The 15,539-nt window shown below is 44.3% G+C and overlaps 1 protein-coding gene and 2 long non-coding RNA genes across 13 annotated transcripts; 1 reads left to right on the forward strand and 2 right to left on the reverse strand.

Moving 5' to 3' along the window:
- Positions 1 to 85: 85 nt before the first annotated feature.
- On the reverse strand, positions 86 to 1,703 carry LOC123106246 (uncharacterized). The gene is made up of 3 exons (XR_006451248.1): positions 1,398 to 1,703; positions 1,259 to 1,314; positions 86 to 599 (listed from the first exon to the last, which is right to left on the reverse strand). It is a non-coding gene; the product is annotated as an uncharacterized lncRNA (long non-coding RNA).
- A 970-nt stretch (positions 1,704 to 2,673) lies between these two features.
- On the reverse strand, positions 2,674 to 9,448 carry LOC123101905 (uncharacterized). Of its 11 annotated transcripts, none has more exons than XR_006448638.1 (11): positions 8,978 to 9,448; positions 8,606 to 8,685; positions 7,962 to 8,101; positions 7,775 to 7,814; positions 6,638 to 6,703; positions 5,945 to 6,088; positions 5,497 to 5,571; positions 4,520 to 4,556; positions 4,231 to 4,302; positions 3,444 to 3,716; positions 2,674 to 2,794 (listed from the first exon to the last, which is right to left on the reverse strand). It is a non-coding gene; the product is annotated as an uncharacterized lncRNA (long non-coding RNA). The 11 variants fall into 11 exon arrangements; XR_006448645.1 differs by lacking the exons at positions 8,606 to 8,685; positions 8,978 to 9,448 and adding exons at positions 4,627 to 4,691; positions 5,688 to 5,792 and having other exon boundaries at positions 7,962 to 8,523; XR_006448640.1 differs by lacking the exons at positions 8,606 to 8,685; positions 8,978 to 9,448 and adding an exon at positions 4,627 to 4,691 and having other exon boundaries at positions 5,497 to 5,792; positions 7,962 to 8,525.
- A 754-nt stretch (positions 9,449 to 10,202) lies between these two features.
- Positions 10,203 to 11,549, forward strand: LOC123106247 (glucan endo-1,3-beta-glucosidase 5-like). The gene has a single exon (XM_044528463.1). The coding sequence runs from the start codon at positions 10,323 to 10,325 to the stop codon at positions 11,415 to 11,417; it is 1,095 nt and encodes a 364-aa protein (XP_044384398.1). The 5' UTR covers positions 10,203 to 10,322; the 3' UTR covers positions 11,418 to 11,549.
- Positions 11,550 to 15,539: the final 3,990 nt, after the last annotated feature.

A 15,539-nucleotide genomic window follows, 5' to 3' on the forward strand; every position in this document is an offset into this window, starting at 1 on the left:
TGTATTATGTCTCGGTACAGGCGTGCTGAGGCCTCCCTTGTCAACAAGGCCAAAGTAAGAAAGAAAGAAAGGAAATCATGAACAATAATCTCAAACAAAACCCTGCAACTTTTATTGATTGGTTGATAATCTCCGACAAAATGGCAAAATATCCGATATACAACAACATATGACCGACCATGTTTCACACCGACAAGCGAAAAAAAGGCGACGATAGAGCTCATGGAGGAAAATTCCAGAGCCCTCCTACTTTTGGCCTTGAATTTGAACCGAACCCAACTTGATGATGACAAGTGTAGTGTAGTGTAGTGTAGGCAGCGTTCCCGGTGTCTTTGAACCAGTGTGCAAAGAATGAATGGTTGCAACTTGAGACCAACCTGCCTTCCTTCCTTGTCTGCAACATAACAATGTCTCTGTATACTCAGCTCGAATCATCATCGTTGGGTGGTTTTCTTCTTCGGCCCGAGCCGGGCCCGCGGGAGCCCCAGGATGGCTACTAGCCCGCCCACAAAGGAGGCCGCGGCAGCCACCCAGAAGGATGGCGCGTTCCCTCCGCCGAAGAGCTGGTCCCATGGCCCGCTGCCCAGCGACACGATGATCTGCAGGTACCACACGGTCACTTCCAGTTAACTTTCTGTTTCCCCTAGGAAAACATATGCTTCTACTTTTGTGTTTCACCTAAAAAAACCATATGCTTATACTTCTCTACTCAAGTTTTCAGGTTCAACTCTGCTAATTACTGCAGACCAAAAGTCTCAGGTAAATAAGGCACGGAGTGGTCATGATACGTTAGAATGTTCGAATGTTTTATCTGAGAACTGTGGTCATAACTAAGTTGATCATGTATAGAGCGTTTGGCTTAGTTTTTTAGATCTCCAGTTTTTATGTTATTCGGCTAATTGATTTCTGAGACAACACATGGGTTCCTTCGGTTTATAGGTACAGACCAGTGGAAAGATGAGGAAATGATAATAATTTTTATAAGATTTCAACTTTAGTTTGCATCGCATCTCTCTTCTCAGGCTCGGCTCCCTTGACATTTTCGATCAAAGCTAGGGGTGCTAGCTAGTTAGCTAGCATGCTTTTTGATCTGCATGCAGAGTTGAAACCGCACTCCTTGGCCAACCTATCTGAAACTGAAACTGAAACCGCACTGACTGACTGATCGAATGCGCCACATCTTATCTCTTGTTTCCCGTCCGCATCTATAAATTCAGAGTAGAGGAACCGCGAAACAATGGCGGAATTAGAGATTTACCGTTGGAAATCAATATGACGACGACGATGATGGATTGGATCTCCGCCCGCTCCCATCTTCAACCGCGCGCGACCTGTGTCTGTGAGAATCAACGGCGGAATCGGACAGTCGGACCATAAAATTAAACTGAACTGCTTACAGTGGGAAATTGAATTGAACGAGCAGAGCCGGATCCAAGTCCAAGTCGCACGCGGACACATGACTACTTGTTGTATATATAAGACAAGATGGCCACGGGCGTGCTGAGTAGAACAAGCTAGGAGGGGCGCGCTCCATGGACAAAGTGCCACGGATCGGTGAGGTGGCGCAAGCAAGGCCCTCCATCGCTCCCTCCCTGATGGGCATCCCTAGACACACATTCATTTCATTCACAGGAAAGGAAAAGGGAGTTTAGTGGAGGAGAGAATTAAGGAGCTTCCGCTAGACGTGGATGGAAGCATTAGCCAATGGTTGGATCACAACGGAGATGAGATGAAGCGCGCGTGCGTAGACGAGAGAATTAAGGAGCTTCTGGTTTCTTTTTTTTTTTTTTTTTGAGCCGGAATACCCTTGCTCCATCAACCAGGGCATCCAGCCAAATCACTGGCAAGCAAAGCGTGAAGGCAGAGAAGAGAGAAGAGAGAAAAGAGTCCAACTAATTGTTTGATATAGTGTCAAAAAAACATCTTACATTATGAGACGGAGGGAGTATATGCATATCAAAGTGTGTTTTTGATGCTTGCATGTATATCGGCTAATTGTTAAGTTTCTTCCTTTGATGCATGGTGCCAACTTGTGTTCATTCTGTACAAGAGATACCCAAACCTGATGATGGACAGATGAATATGCATGTTTCACTGGATTATTGACGAGGGAGAAATAACATACATTCGGATACATTCTACATACAGGGGAACTAATATAACTAACCCAACTTGGGGCAGCCAATACATAACTCATCATCAATTCAATCTATATATGCCAAGTTCCTCCAAAAAATGATGTTTGATAATTAGGCACACAATAAATCCAATGAGGCACGGCAAATTCCACAAATATAAATAAGCAAGGAAAGGACCAGTAGATGAGTGAGTTCAATACATACAACCATTTCGATCGACAACTTCAAAGTATATATGTATACGCTCCTTGGGTTCGATACCAAACAAAGAAAACTTGACATACACCCACTTTGATTGCATATATATCTATGTTTCACAAACACATCAACAACAACCCAAAGTGCAGACCACACAAACTTAATCATACAACCTGCCTGCATGCCAACTTTTGTTGTGAATCGTCATAAACCAACCATAAAAAAAAACATGTGTCCGCGGCAGCAAGATAAATATGGCCTGGCCCCTTGAAGGAACAAGTCTTGTGGCAAACAAAACTTGGGCCTTAATTTCACCTCCTTCCTTCCCCTGTTTTTCCTCGACTGCCCAGCTGAGATCGAGCCCATCAGCCTGGTATCGATCCCATGTGGAGTATCACCTTTCCCTTCCCTTAGCCTGCGACTTCCACCTTTTTTTTTCTCCCCGTAGCTATAATCTCCTGTAATATTCAAAGAAACAGCCGGGACGTGTCAGGTCCTCTCTCTAATGCGTCAACAACAAGAGGTGCATGCTGACAAAATAAATATATACAGGTGAGCCAAGGTCCATTGCTCTAAAGAATGTAAATATGTGTTAAGGTAGATCAACACTATGCACGACCCATACACTTGGAGCTACTTCAACACATCTATGGTTTAAGCAAATCATATTAATTATGGACAAAACCAAATTGAAAACAATAGTTGTATGTGTTCTGGGACCCATTCAACAATACGACTTTATCCCTCGCCATCTAAGAACGGAATAATACACACATTGCACAACACCAAAACAACACCACACACGCCAATGCCCTGGTGGCAAAAGGCCTATAAAACAAAACTTCGCCTGGTTGACAGTACCAACTAGAAACCAAGATTATCTCATGATGCTCTCCTAAAATATGCTCCATGGCAAGTTACAATCAGTCAAGCCATCGTATTCCTATAATCACTGCGGACAGCACCAACACATGGGAATAGGTCAGGCATGCCACACTTCTTATAAGCAGCACAAAGAACAAAAACTAAGATTTGGTAAGAAATCTAGTAGAGAATATCTCTCTTTTCTTGTACAATCCTATTAAACAATCACCTACCAATACTCACATTGCCAAGAAGCATATCCGTAGAATCACACCTCCAACAGTAGTATAACCATGATGAATAGTCACTATGAGCCAGTTTGGTTCGAAGCCCCAGCCTGCCAAGCCAAATAATTGGCGTTGACCAACTGCCCCAGCGGTGTTTGGATCAAAGCCCATGCGTTGTCAATGCTGCCCTCGGGTCTCCGGTTCAATTTCTTGCCAACGCGACGGCAAGACGCAGGCGCAGAAAAGCAATGCCAATTTTTTGGCTCGCCCGTGCGTTGGCAGGGCCAACCTGGGCAAAAGCAAAACAGACCCTATATCATGACCAAATGTTCTGACATATAGTACCGGATTATCTAATCACATGCATTTTGATCACGGGTCAAAACAATCAACAGCTCTAACCAACCATTCTCTGATTTTAAGCATTTGAAAACAATCACCCTACCTAGCTACAACATGATGTCAAAAACCAGTGCATATATTCCCATTTGGTCCAGCAAGGCGACTAGATAATAAACAAAGACCAAATCACATAATTTTGCTCCATAGCAGAGAGGTAACATTTGATTAGTTCGAGGGCTTAGTTTTCACATTTTGAATGCAACTAAGCCCTTTGCTGCCCAAAATGCTTAACAGTTTTAAACACCCAATCCAGCCAGCTAATTAGGACAAAAATCCAGCACTCTCATATGATTGTGGTGGCCCGTCGGAAGACCACCACCACAGAACGGAACACTAAATCAATGGCTTGATGGCCAGACACCATCTCAGAGCAAAAGAGAGATCGGACATCAAGGGATCACCTGAACCAAGAAGAGGCAGCCACCACTGCCGAGGTTGTAGAAGATTAGACCTCAAAGAATAACCTAAATTTCCTGGAAAAAAAGAACTGGATGAAACTTTACACTCTTGATACTTCTGCAAAACACAAGAGATTGCTTAAACAATTTACAGATCAACTTTACAATTGGTGGTTCTTCAAATGCAGAATGATAACAAAAATTACACGAAGTTATATTTCAAGGTCTCGGAATATAAAAAAAGGGACCAAATAGGAGCCCCTTGGCGGCATTTCTTTATAGACAAAACAACCTGGGTGCCCTGTGGAGTCTGAGACACGAGCGTGCACCTGCACAGGTTCGCAATAGAGTGACTGCTCAGTTCTCAAAGCCTCACAATATGAAAAGTGGGTTTCATACCTAGAATCCACCAATGTTTATCTCAGTACGTCAACGAGTAAGAAATAGCTTTGGGCAACCAGTTTCTAGATACATATCAAGGACTAAGTTAGGCAGATATTGCCGGTGTATGCCCAATAGAGATAGGGTAAATGTATTGATTACACAGGACTGATTGTTTCTATGACTATTTTGCCTCACAGAATGCCAAAATGGTACTATTTGATTCTCCCAAACCTTCGTTAAAAATAATAAAATTCATTTGGTTCATGATAGTTTATTGCAGCTATGCAGGTCAAGAAGAAATACTATAAACAATTAACAATAACATGGAAACTTCCAAGCCAAGACAAATAATGTAAATTAATACAAAAAACATGGAAGTGATCTACTATTTCATCACCCTTCATACCGCCGCTCATGTGAACACTGCTGCTAGTTTTTTGAGGACTGAAACCACCGCATTTTGTCCAGCAAGGCGACAAGATAACAAACAAAGACTAAATCGTACCCCCTCTGTTCCTAAATATAAGCCTTTTTAGAGATTATAATACTGATTACAACGGGGCAAAATGAGTGAATCTACACTCTAAAATGTGTCTATATACATCCGCATATAATCCGTATTGAAATCTCTAAAAGGTCTTGTATTTAGAAACGGATGGAGTAATTTTGATCCATAGCTGAGGGCTTAGTTTTCACATTTTGAATACAACTAAGCCCTCTGCTGCCCAAAATTCTTAACATTTCGAAAGAATCAATCCAACAACCTTACATGATTGTGGTGGCCCGCCAGAAGACCACCACCGCAGATCTAAACACTAAATCAACGGCGTGATGGCCAGGCACCATCTCAAAGCAAGAGAGAAATAGAGGGCATAAAGGGCTCACCTGAACCAAGAAGAGGTGGCCACCACTGCCGAGGTTGTAGAAGATTAGGCTACCTCAGAGAATAAGCTAAATTACCTGGGAAAACATGGTGAAACTTTACACTCTTAACACTTATGCACAACACTAGAGATAGCTTAAGAAATCATAGTAAATCAGTTATCATCTACTAGACAATAGCAACTAGAAGCAACCAAGTAACTTCCAGTATGACAGTTCTTCATCCAACTCTGGAAATTTGCCTTGCACATCATTTGCAAGAATCACCATCATCATTAACACATAGCAAATGACTAAACCTGAACATGAAAACACTAACATCATAGCACCATAGGACAGACAACAACCACTAGATCGTTGGCTCGATGGCCGGAAAAGAGCAAGGCATGGCCATAGCTCAAAAGCTAGTGCCTAAAACAAACAAAGGACGAAGGTGAGATCAGGGACTCACCCAAGTAGTTGTAGCTGAGGAGGCAGTCATGTAAGCCCATATCATCCCACCGTGTACAGACTGCTGGACGGTCTCGATGTCGAGCGCCTTCTAGTTGACAAACCAACTTCCACGTGTCCCTTGAGCTTACCAAGTTCCCTCAACCTGCAATGGCCTAGTCAGGTCTCTCTCGAATGGACACAACACAAAATTATAGCATAACAATATTCGAGGCATGCATGTACAGAAGTCTCAAGTGCATCGCATACATAGTCTACACAGAAATAATGAAAATTTTCAGTAAACAAACTAGACATAGTGCCAAATTGGGGATTAAGTGATTCTATAAACCACGAGGCAATCTAAAACACTTATTTTCCAGGGCTAAATCCACTCAAATGGTTACCATCATGCGTCCAGCAAGGCGACAAGATAATAAACAAAGACGAAATCATATAATTTTGCTCCATAGCTGAGAGACAACATTTGGTTAGTTCGAGGGCTTAGTTTTCACATTTTGAATCCAACTAAACCCTTAGCTGCCCAAAATGCTTAACATTTCAAAACAATCAACGCAGCCAGCTAATAGGGACGAACATCAATGGCTTGATGGACCGCCGAAAGACCACCACCGTAGATCTGAACACTAAATCAATGGCTTGATGGCCAGACACCATGTCGGAGGAAGAGAGAGATAGGACATCAAGGGCTTACCTGAACCAAGAAGAGGCAGCCACCACTGCCGAGGTTGTAGAAGATTAGGAGACCTCAAAGAATAACCTAAAATTCATGAAAAAAAAGGAATTGGATGAAACTTTACACTCTTAACACTTATGCACAACACGAGAGATTGCGTAAACGATTTACAAATCAACTTTACAATCGGTGGTTCTTGAAATGCAGAATGATAACAAAATTACAGGAAGTTATATTTCAAGGTTTCAGAATATGAAAAGGGGGACCAAACAGGAGCACTTGGCGGCATTTTTTATATATAGAAGAAACAACCTGAGACACCGCGGAGTCTAAGACTCAAATATGCATCCGCACACCTTACAAATAGAGCAACGACTCTGTTCTCAAAGTCTCACAAAAAAGAAAAAGTGTTCATCTCAGTAGGCCAACCAAGCTAAGAAATACCTAAAATCCATCAAGGTTTATATCAGTAGGTCAATGAAGTTGGGGAATAGCTTCAGGCAACCAGTTTCTAGATACACGGCAAGAACTAAGTTAGGAAGATATGACTGGTTTATGCCCAACACAGATAGGGAATATATGATGATTTCACATGGCAGATTATTCTATCTCACTTTTATCTCATAAAATGTCAAAAGGGTATTATTTGTTTCCCCCATACCTTCCTTACAAATAAGAAAATTTGACTGGTTCCTGGCCAGTTGATTCCAAATATGCAGGTCAAGAACAAATACCGCGAACAATTAATTGCAACTGGCAAAAAAGCATACATAGTCTACACAGAAATAATGAAGAAATTCAGTGGACAAACAAGAAATAGTGCCATATTGGGGATTAATAAATTCTATGAACCATGAGGCAATCTAAAACACTTAGTCCTCCAGGGCTAAATCCACTCAAATGGTGACCATCACCACAGCCCAACAAAACTACAGATTGCCATCGCGCGATGGCGAGCACAATGCTCACCATGACACGTCGTGGACACAAAGAGAAGAAGAGAAATGGTGGCGCTAGTTATCACAACAGACCGTCACCATAGCCCCAAATCCTAGAAATTTCCATGGCCAGCATAGAACCTACCACGGATTGATGGCCATGGACACACAGAGCGAAAGAGAAAGCACATGAGAGGGAGGGAGCGCCTTATCTTACCTACACCACCACTGCAGCTTTATCACAACAACGATCGCATCTGCAAGAGGAAAACACAAATGAAGAAAGAACAACTTTGGGAAACAAGTGAGCAAAGGTCCATGGCTTTAAAGAATGTAACCATGTGTTGAGGGTTGATAAGCAAGATGTAGGACGCATACAATGGGAGCCCAGATCAGGGACTCACCCAAGTAGTTGTAGCTGATGCATTCATGGAAGTTTTATCATCACACCGTGTACGGACTGCTGGACCGTCTCGATGCCGAGCGCCTTCTAGTTGGCAAACCAAATTCCACATGTCACTTGAGCTTATCAAGTTCCCTCAACCTGTAACAGCCTAGTCAGATCTCTCTCGAATGTACAAAACACAAAATTATAGCATAACAATATTCGAGCTTATCAAAACTTGAAAGGTAGAGGTCAAGTCTCAAGTGCATCGCATACATAGTCTGCATGGAAATAATGAAAAAATCCGGTAGACAAACCAGAAATAGTGCTGGATTGTGTATTAATTGATTCTATAAACCACAAGTCAAACTAAAAAACTTATTCTCCGGGGCTAAATCCACGCAAAGGGCGGCCATCACCATAGCCCAAAAGACTAGAGCTTTCCATGGCACGATGGCGAGCACGGAGCTCACCACGACACAATGGATGTGGACACAAAGAGCAAAAGAGAAATAGTGGCACTAGTTATCACAACATACCATCACCATAGCCTCAAACCCTAGAAATTTGCATGGCCAGTATAGAACCTACCATGGCTCGATGGCCATGGAGACACAGAACAGAAGAGGAAGCATAGGAGAGGAAGGGAGTGCCTTATCTTACCTACGCCACCTCTGCAGCATTGGGGAGAACACAAATGAAGAAGAACAACTTTGGGGAAACAAGTGAGCAAAGTTCCATGGCTGTAAAGAATGTAATCATGTATTCAGGGTAGATAAGCACTATGCACGACACATGCATTTGAAGCTACTCCACGACACATATGATTTAAGCAAATCATGATAAATATTGACCAAACCAAATGAAAAAAAATTCTCGAATGTATGTTCTGGAACCCATTCAGCAATGCAACATCATCCCTCACCATCTAAGAACGGAATACTACACATTGCACATCACCAAGACAACACTACACAAGCCCATGCCTTGGTGAAAAAAGGCCTATAAAATCAAACGTCACCTAGTAGACCGTACCAACTTGAAACCAAGCTTCTTCCATGATGCTCTGTTAAAATAAGCTCTGTGGCAAGTCACAATCAGTCAAGCCATCGTATTCCTATATTCACTGCACGCAGCACCAGCACATGGGAATAGGTCAAGCATGCCACACTTCTTATCAGTACCACAAAGCACATCACTAACATTTGGTAAGAAATCATGTAGAGAATATCACTCTTTTCTTGTTCAATCCTATCAAAGAAGACAAAGAATCACCTACCAATACTACCAAGAAGCGTATTCATTGAATCACAATTGAAACGGAAGCATAACCATGATGAATAGTCACTATATCATGCCAGAGTACCGCATTATCTAATCACATGCATTTTGATCTCAGCACAAAAACAATCGACAACTCAAACCATTCTCTGATTTTAAGCCCTTCACAACAATAACCCTACCTAGTTACAAAAGAATGTAAAAACTAGTGCATATATTCCCATTTCTTCCAGCATGGAGACAAGATAACAAAGACCAAATCATATAATTCTGCTCGATAAAGGGAACATACCGATGACAAAGGGAACAAAGTATGTTGTTATGCGGTTTGACCGATAAAGATCTTCGTAGAATATGTAGGAGCCAATATGGGCATCCAGGTTCCGCTATTGGTTATTGACCAAGAATAGTTCTAGGTCATGTCTACATAGTTCTCGAACCCGTAGGGTCCGCACGCTTAAGGTTTCGATGACAGTTATATTATGAGTTTATGAGTTTTAATGTACCGAAGGAGTTCGGAGTCCCGGATGAGATCGGGGACATGACGAGGAGTCTCGAAATGGTCGAGACATAAAGATCGATATATTGGACGACTATATTCGGAGTTCGGAAAGGTTCCGAGTGATTCGGGTATTTTTCGGAGTACCGGAGAGTTACGGGAATTCGTCGGGGAGTATATGGGCCTTATTGGGCCATACGGAAGTAGAGGAGAGAGGCCAAAAGGAAGGAGGCCTGCCCCCCCCCCCCCCCCTCTGGTCCAAATTGGACAAGGGGCGCATCCCCCCTTTCCTTCTTCCTCTCCCCCTCTTTCCCCTTCTCCTACTCCAACAAGGGAGGTGGAATCCTACTAGGACTAGGGAGTCCTAGTAGGACTCCACACTTGGCGCGCCCCCTCCTAGGGCCGGCCTTCTCCCCCCTTGCTCCTTTATATACGGGGGCAGGGGGCACCCCATGACACACAAATTGATCTACGGATCGTTCCTTAGCCGTGTGCGGTGCCCCCCTCCACCATATTCCACCTCGGTCATATCGTCGCGGAGTTTAGACGAAGCCCTGCGCCGGTAGAACATCATCATCGTCACCACGCCAGGTGCGCAACATGCTCTCGGCGGCCACGCTCCCGGCGGTGCACAACATGCAGGCGGCGCTCGTCAAGGCCGGACTGGCCCGCCAGGTGCGCGTCACCGTGCCCCTCAACGCCGACGTCTACGAGTCGCTCGACGTCCGCCCCTCCTCGGGCGACTTCCGCCCGGACATCACGGCCCTCATGACCAGCCTCGTTCGCTTCCTCCTCGACAGCGGTGGCGTGCTGGCCATCAACATCTACCCCTTCCTCTCCATGGACGCCGACGCCAACTTCCCGCGCGACTACGCCTTCTTCCCGGCCCCCGGCGCGCCCCCCTCCCAGGCCAGCGTGCAGGACGGCAACGTGCTCTACACCAACGTCTTCGACGCCAACTACGACACCCTCGTCGCCGCGCTCGAGAAGCACGGCCTCGGGAACATCACCGTCGTGGTGGGCGAGATCGGATGGCCCACCGACGGCGACGCCAACGCCAACGCCGCCGGAGCGCACAAGTTCAACCAGGGCCTCTTCGACCGCATCGTCGCCGGCAAGGGCACCCCGCGCCGGCCCCAGATGCCCGACGTCTACGTGTTCGCGCTGCTGGACAAGGACGCCAAGAGCGTCGACCCCGGCAACTTCGAGCGCCACTGGGGCGTCTTCAACTACGACGGCTCGCCCAAGTACGCGCTCCGGCTCGCCGGCGGCAAGGGCATCGTGCCGGCCAAGGGCGTCAGGTACCTCTCCAAGCAGTGGTGCGTGCTCCGCCCCGACGCCAGCCCCACCGACCCGGCCATCATCGGCGCCGTCGGGTACGCGTGCCAGTACGCCGACTGCACCAGCCTCAGCCCCGGCTCCTCCTGCGGCGGCCTCGACGTCCGGGGCAACGTCTCCTACGCCTTCAACCAGTTCTTCCAGTCCGCCAGCCAGCAGAAGGGATCCTGCGGCTTCAACAACCTCTCCGTGGTCACCACCACCAACCCGTCGCGGGGGACCTGCCGCTTCAAGATCATGATCGACACCGGCCGGCACGACCTCACCCACCAGGACGACTCCGGCGCCGCCAGGGCCGCCGCCGCGTGGGGCGCCGTCATCGCCGTGCTCGCATTGCTCGCCATCGTCGCACTCTGACCCTCCCTCCCTCCCTCCCTCTGACATTGACATTGATGAGGACACGCGCGCGTGCTCACCACCTCAACAACTGGCTAGCCTAGCTAGAGCTAGAGAGGAAGGATCAAACAATTCTTTCATTCTTTTCTTCTTCTTCTTCTTCTTTATACGTATATCAGCTGTCAATCAAGCTCCCTGATCGATCGGCAAGGATTAGAATTGTATATTTGTAGATAAATATGTAGTTCAAGGACGTTCAGAGCATCGGATCAGGAGTGTGGCACAAAGATCCTTGCTACATCCTCCTCCTACTAATAATAATATAATATGGAACATAGGAAATGCAAGGAGTTGTGTAAAAAGTCCATTCAATCTTTCAGCTTTGCCTTGTTGTCGTATTGTATTATGGGGGAAGAAAATCAGGAACACATCTTCTATATCACCATGCATCATAATTTTAAAGGCCTCGCATCCAATATTGGGATCGTTGATTTTGGATTGTGTCCCTCGATTTTGACTCAGTCACACCCTGGAGTAGTGTGAAGAGAATTAGTGTTGGGTGGGCTCGATTTTTAAGTGGGAGTGTGTTGTGAGCCGTGGGTGTTGGTGGGTGTAGACGGACAAGTTGGCAATACAATAATCGATGTATTGATGAGGTACCGGTGCACGTATATATAATTACAGGGTAGGTATTAACATCAACTATACACAACTAGGAAGTGGGCTACAATACGAATATACATGGAACACAAAATATATACTCAACAGTCGGAAGGGATGGTTATTCGGTTGGTCAAAATCGGGGGCAGCATGGCCGATGCGGATTCCTGGCTAGATTATTATGGGCGGTAAGAATGTGTACACGAAGCACGAGCGAGGAAAATAACCTACATTTAGGCTAGTCATAATGGTGGTATTTTAGGTACTATCATGTATTTGGGAATAGCAAACACGCTGGTGTGGCAAAGAAAATGAAAGAAGAGAGAGAGGGTTAGAGTAATATAGGTCAATACCCTATCATATTAAATGATATGCTGCTTTGTGTCATGCATGACAATAAATAAGATAATCTATGATACTCCCTCCGTCTAGGTGTGTAAGTCACCTTACGAAAACCAAATAATCCCAAAACACTTAGGCACGGTACATTAACTCTCTCCTCGTTTCTTGTTTTGTGACATATCAACCAATAAAAGATGTGGGCCGTGCATGCTTTCAATGACTTGAGACTATCAAACATGACATGCAATGGTTAGTTCATTGCATGCAATGCTATTAATTAGCAAAAAGACATTAAGTTTTCTCGTTTTCCTCTCCGCCTTGGTCGCGGTGCACAACGTAAGATGACTTACACACCTAAACGAAGGGAGTAGTACTCTATGATACTATGCACTACTAGTAATATATGATACTATGCTATGATAATCTATTAAATGATAATCTATGATACTACTCTATCATATGTATAATACTAATATATGATACTCCCCACTATGAGTAGCCTTAAGCTTTGCGCGCGCCTTCCAAATCTTTTCAGTCTTGAAACTTAACCATAAGTTCACTTTTGTATCTACTTGATGCTACATTATAAGTTAACAAAAGCATCCTTTATCCAAAAAAAATCAACTTTTATTGGATTTATAAAGGGAAGAAAGGAAAGCGTATTCATATCACACACATTAACGCGTGGGAGAATGGCGGCCAGCCTGCATGGCCACGTGGTGCATGCTGGTTGGCCGCGGTGATAAACTGTTGGATTTTCTTTTTGAGATTATTTTTGAAAGATGGAAGTGAAACTTTATTTTTGAGAAAAGTTTTTTTAGAGATTATTTTTGGAAGTGGCAATTTTCTTTTTCTTTTTGAGAAAAGTTTTTAGGCTTTTTCTTTTTCTTTTGGAGATGGATGTGGTGTTCATATTTTTATTTGACATTTTTTTTGGTAGATGAAAGTGAGATTTTTTTTTCTTTCTGCGTAAAGTTTTTTAGGGTTTTTTCTTTCTTTTTGAGATGGATGTGATGTTCAAGTGATACGAGAAATTTTTTAAAAATTTTAAGATGAAGATGAGGGTTTTTTTAGAATAGATCATGTTCAAGTAAGGCCATTTTTTTCTCTTTTTTTTCCTTTGAGAAAAAGAAATGCGCGCGTAATTTCCTCTCAAGAGGCCAGCAATGACAGGCCCCAACCAAATCACTAGTACCAAACCAAAGTGGTTGGTTGTTGAGAGGGAAGATGCAAGTTAGAAAGAAAAACGATGGATAGATGGACAAGTGTGATGAGTACGTGTGTACGTTGGTTGGGCCGGGTTGAGCTTGGAATCTAGCCAGCCAGGAGGAAAAGGGAAAGCCTCCTCTCCTCTGTTTGATGATAATATACTTGTAGGATTGTGACGTTATATCGGCCTCAGACACGTACCCTCTGTTTCGGCTTTTGTTTTGTCAATCAATCGTGACATAAATAGTTGTCTTTGTCGACAAAGATTGTGAAACTAACTACAGTGTCATGGTTGCTACGGGTTGAGGGAGCTTCATACGCTCAAAGGGCAAGTGGAGTCTGTCGTCAAACTCAATGGTCTCGACAGAGAGGCCATCCAACAGGATCTGAGCTGTCCAGGAAAAAGAGGAAAAATCCCTAATTTATTGGTTACCGACATGAGTGAAGCGTGGATCCTCTTCTTTGTTGTGAACTTTACTACTATAACAGTACTCCAGACATAACTAGTGTAGTTAAATGTTGCCCGTTGGTGATATAGTTTGGCACCACCTAAGTAATCACATCGCAGTTTTTTTTTAATGTTTTCAGCTAGCATGTATATTATGTTTTTTTTCTCTTCATTTTTAGCTCGTTACCGGCATGTGGATTAATCCGGTATGGTTTTTCTCTTCATTTTTAGCTCGTTATCGGCATGTGGATAAATCTGGTATGGTGGTCTCTTTGTGGGGGCAAGGTAGGGTGGTCCTCAGCCATAGTATAGGTTAGCATGTGACCTTCATTCAGTGCATGGCGATGAAATGCTTCCTTTCTAATGTCTGGTTTCAGATCTGTACTTGTGGTTTGGCTCATGGCGATGAAATTGTTTGCCAAGCTCCTATGTCTGTGAGAGGTGGAGTCAAAGTCAAAGTGCTTTTTGGGAGATATCTTTCGTGCTGTACATCGTAAATGTTTATACTTCATCTAAAGAGTTGTTGATCACATAATAATTTTTGTTTTTGAGTCGAAATACACCGCATTGAGTTTGGGTGCATGTTTCTCTTTTGAGAATCCATCTGCTATTGGTCGACGATTCCCTGATGATTTTTGTAGGAACATTTGGGCGAATGAACACAAACATATCAAGCCCACACAAGTTGAACTAATCTAGAAGGTCTTGAAGAGCCACATGAGTTTCTGGTCTTTGCAGAGTGTTTTTCAAGTTGGCCGAGTATTTTTGCCATGAAATATAAGGAGGCCAACATACTTTTATTTCAGTACTATATGTACTTTCTTTCTAGGATGGATTATGATGTTTTCTTTTTCTTCATTCAATTCAATCCACCACTTTGGATCTGGTACCTAATGTCGCTCTCACCAAAATCTAAACTATGGCCTTGTGCATATTGTGTCGCTTTCGCTAGAATCTAAGCTATGAGATTATGTTCAGTACTAGGTTGGGCTTGCATTGTGTGCTGACGTCAAAAAAAACAAAAATGAGAAATCTAAATTTCCATGGACGATTAGCCCAACTATAAATATGGGGATCTGAAGCTAAGTCTCTTCATCAACCCAAGAAAGAAAGAAAGAAACCAAGCTCGATTCCTCCTCCCTCCCCTAAAGAAAAAAGAAGAAGAAGAAGAAGAAGAAACCAACCAAGCTTAAGCTCGATGGCCACCACCTTCCAGTCCCTCCTTGTCCTAGTGCTCATATGCGGCGCCGGCGTCTCCGCCACACCGGCACCGGCACGGGCGCTGGCACGGGCGCTGGCAGAGGACAAACTATGTGTCGGCGTAAGCACCAAGAGTGCAAAGACGGCCTGCGTCGCCAACGCCGCACTGACGTGCTTCGCCATCAACACCGTCACCGGGGAGTCTACCTTCCAGCCATGCTTCCTCGGTGCCGTCCTGCAGGACAAGTGCTTGGCCAAGGACAAGGAGGCCAAGAAGGAGGACC

The sequence above is a fragment of the Triticum aestivum genome, chromosome 5A, assembly GCF_018294505.1.
Source record: "Triticum aestivum cultivar Chinese Spring chromosome 5A, IWGSC CS RefSeq v2.1, whole genome shotgun sequence".
Lineage (NCBI taxonomy): Eukaryota > Viridiplantae > Streptophyta > Magnoliopsida > Poales > Poaceae > Triticum > Triticum aestivum.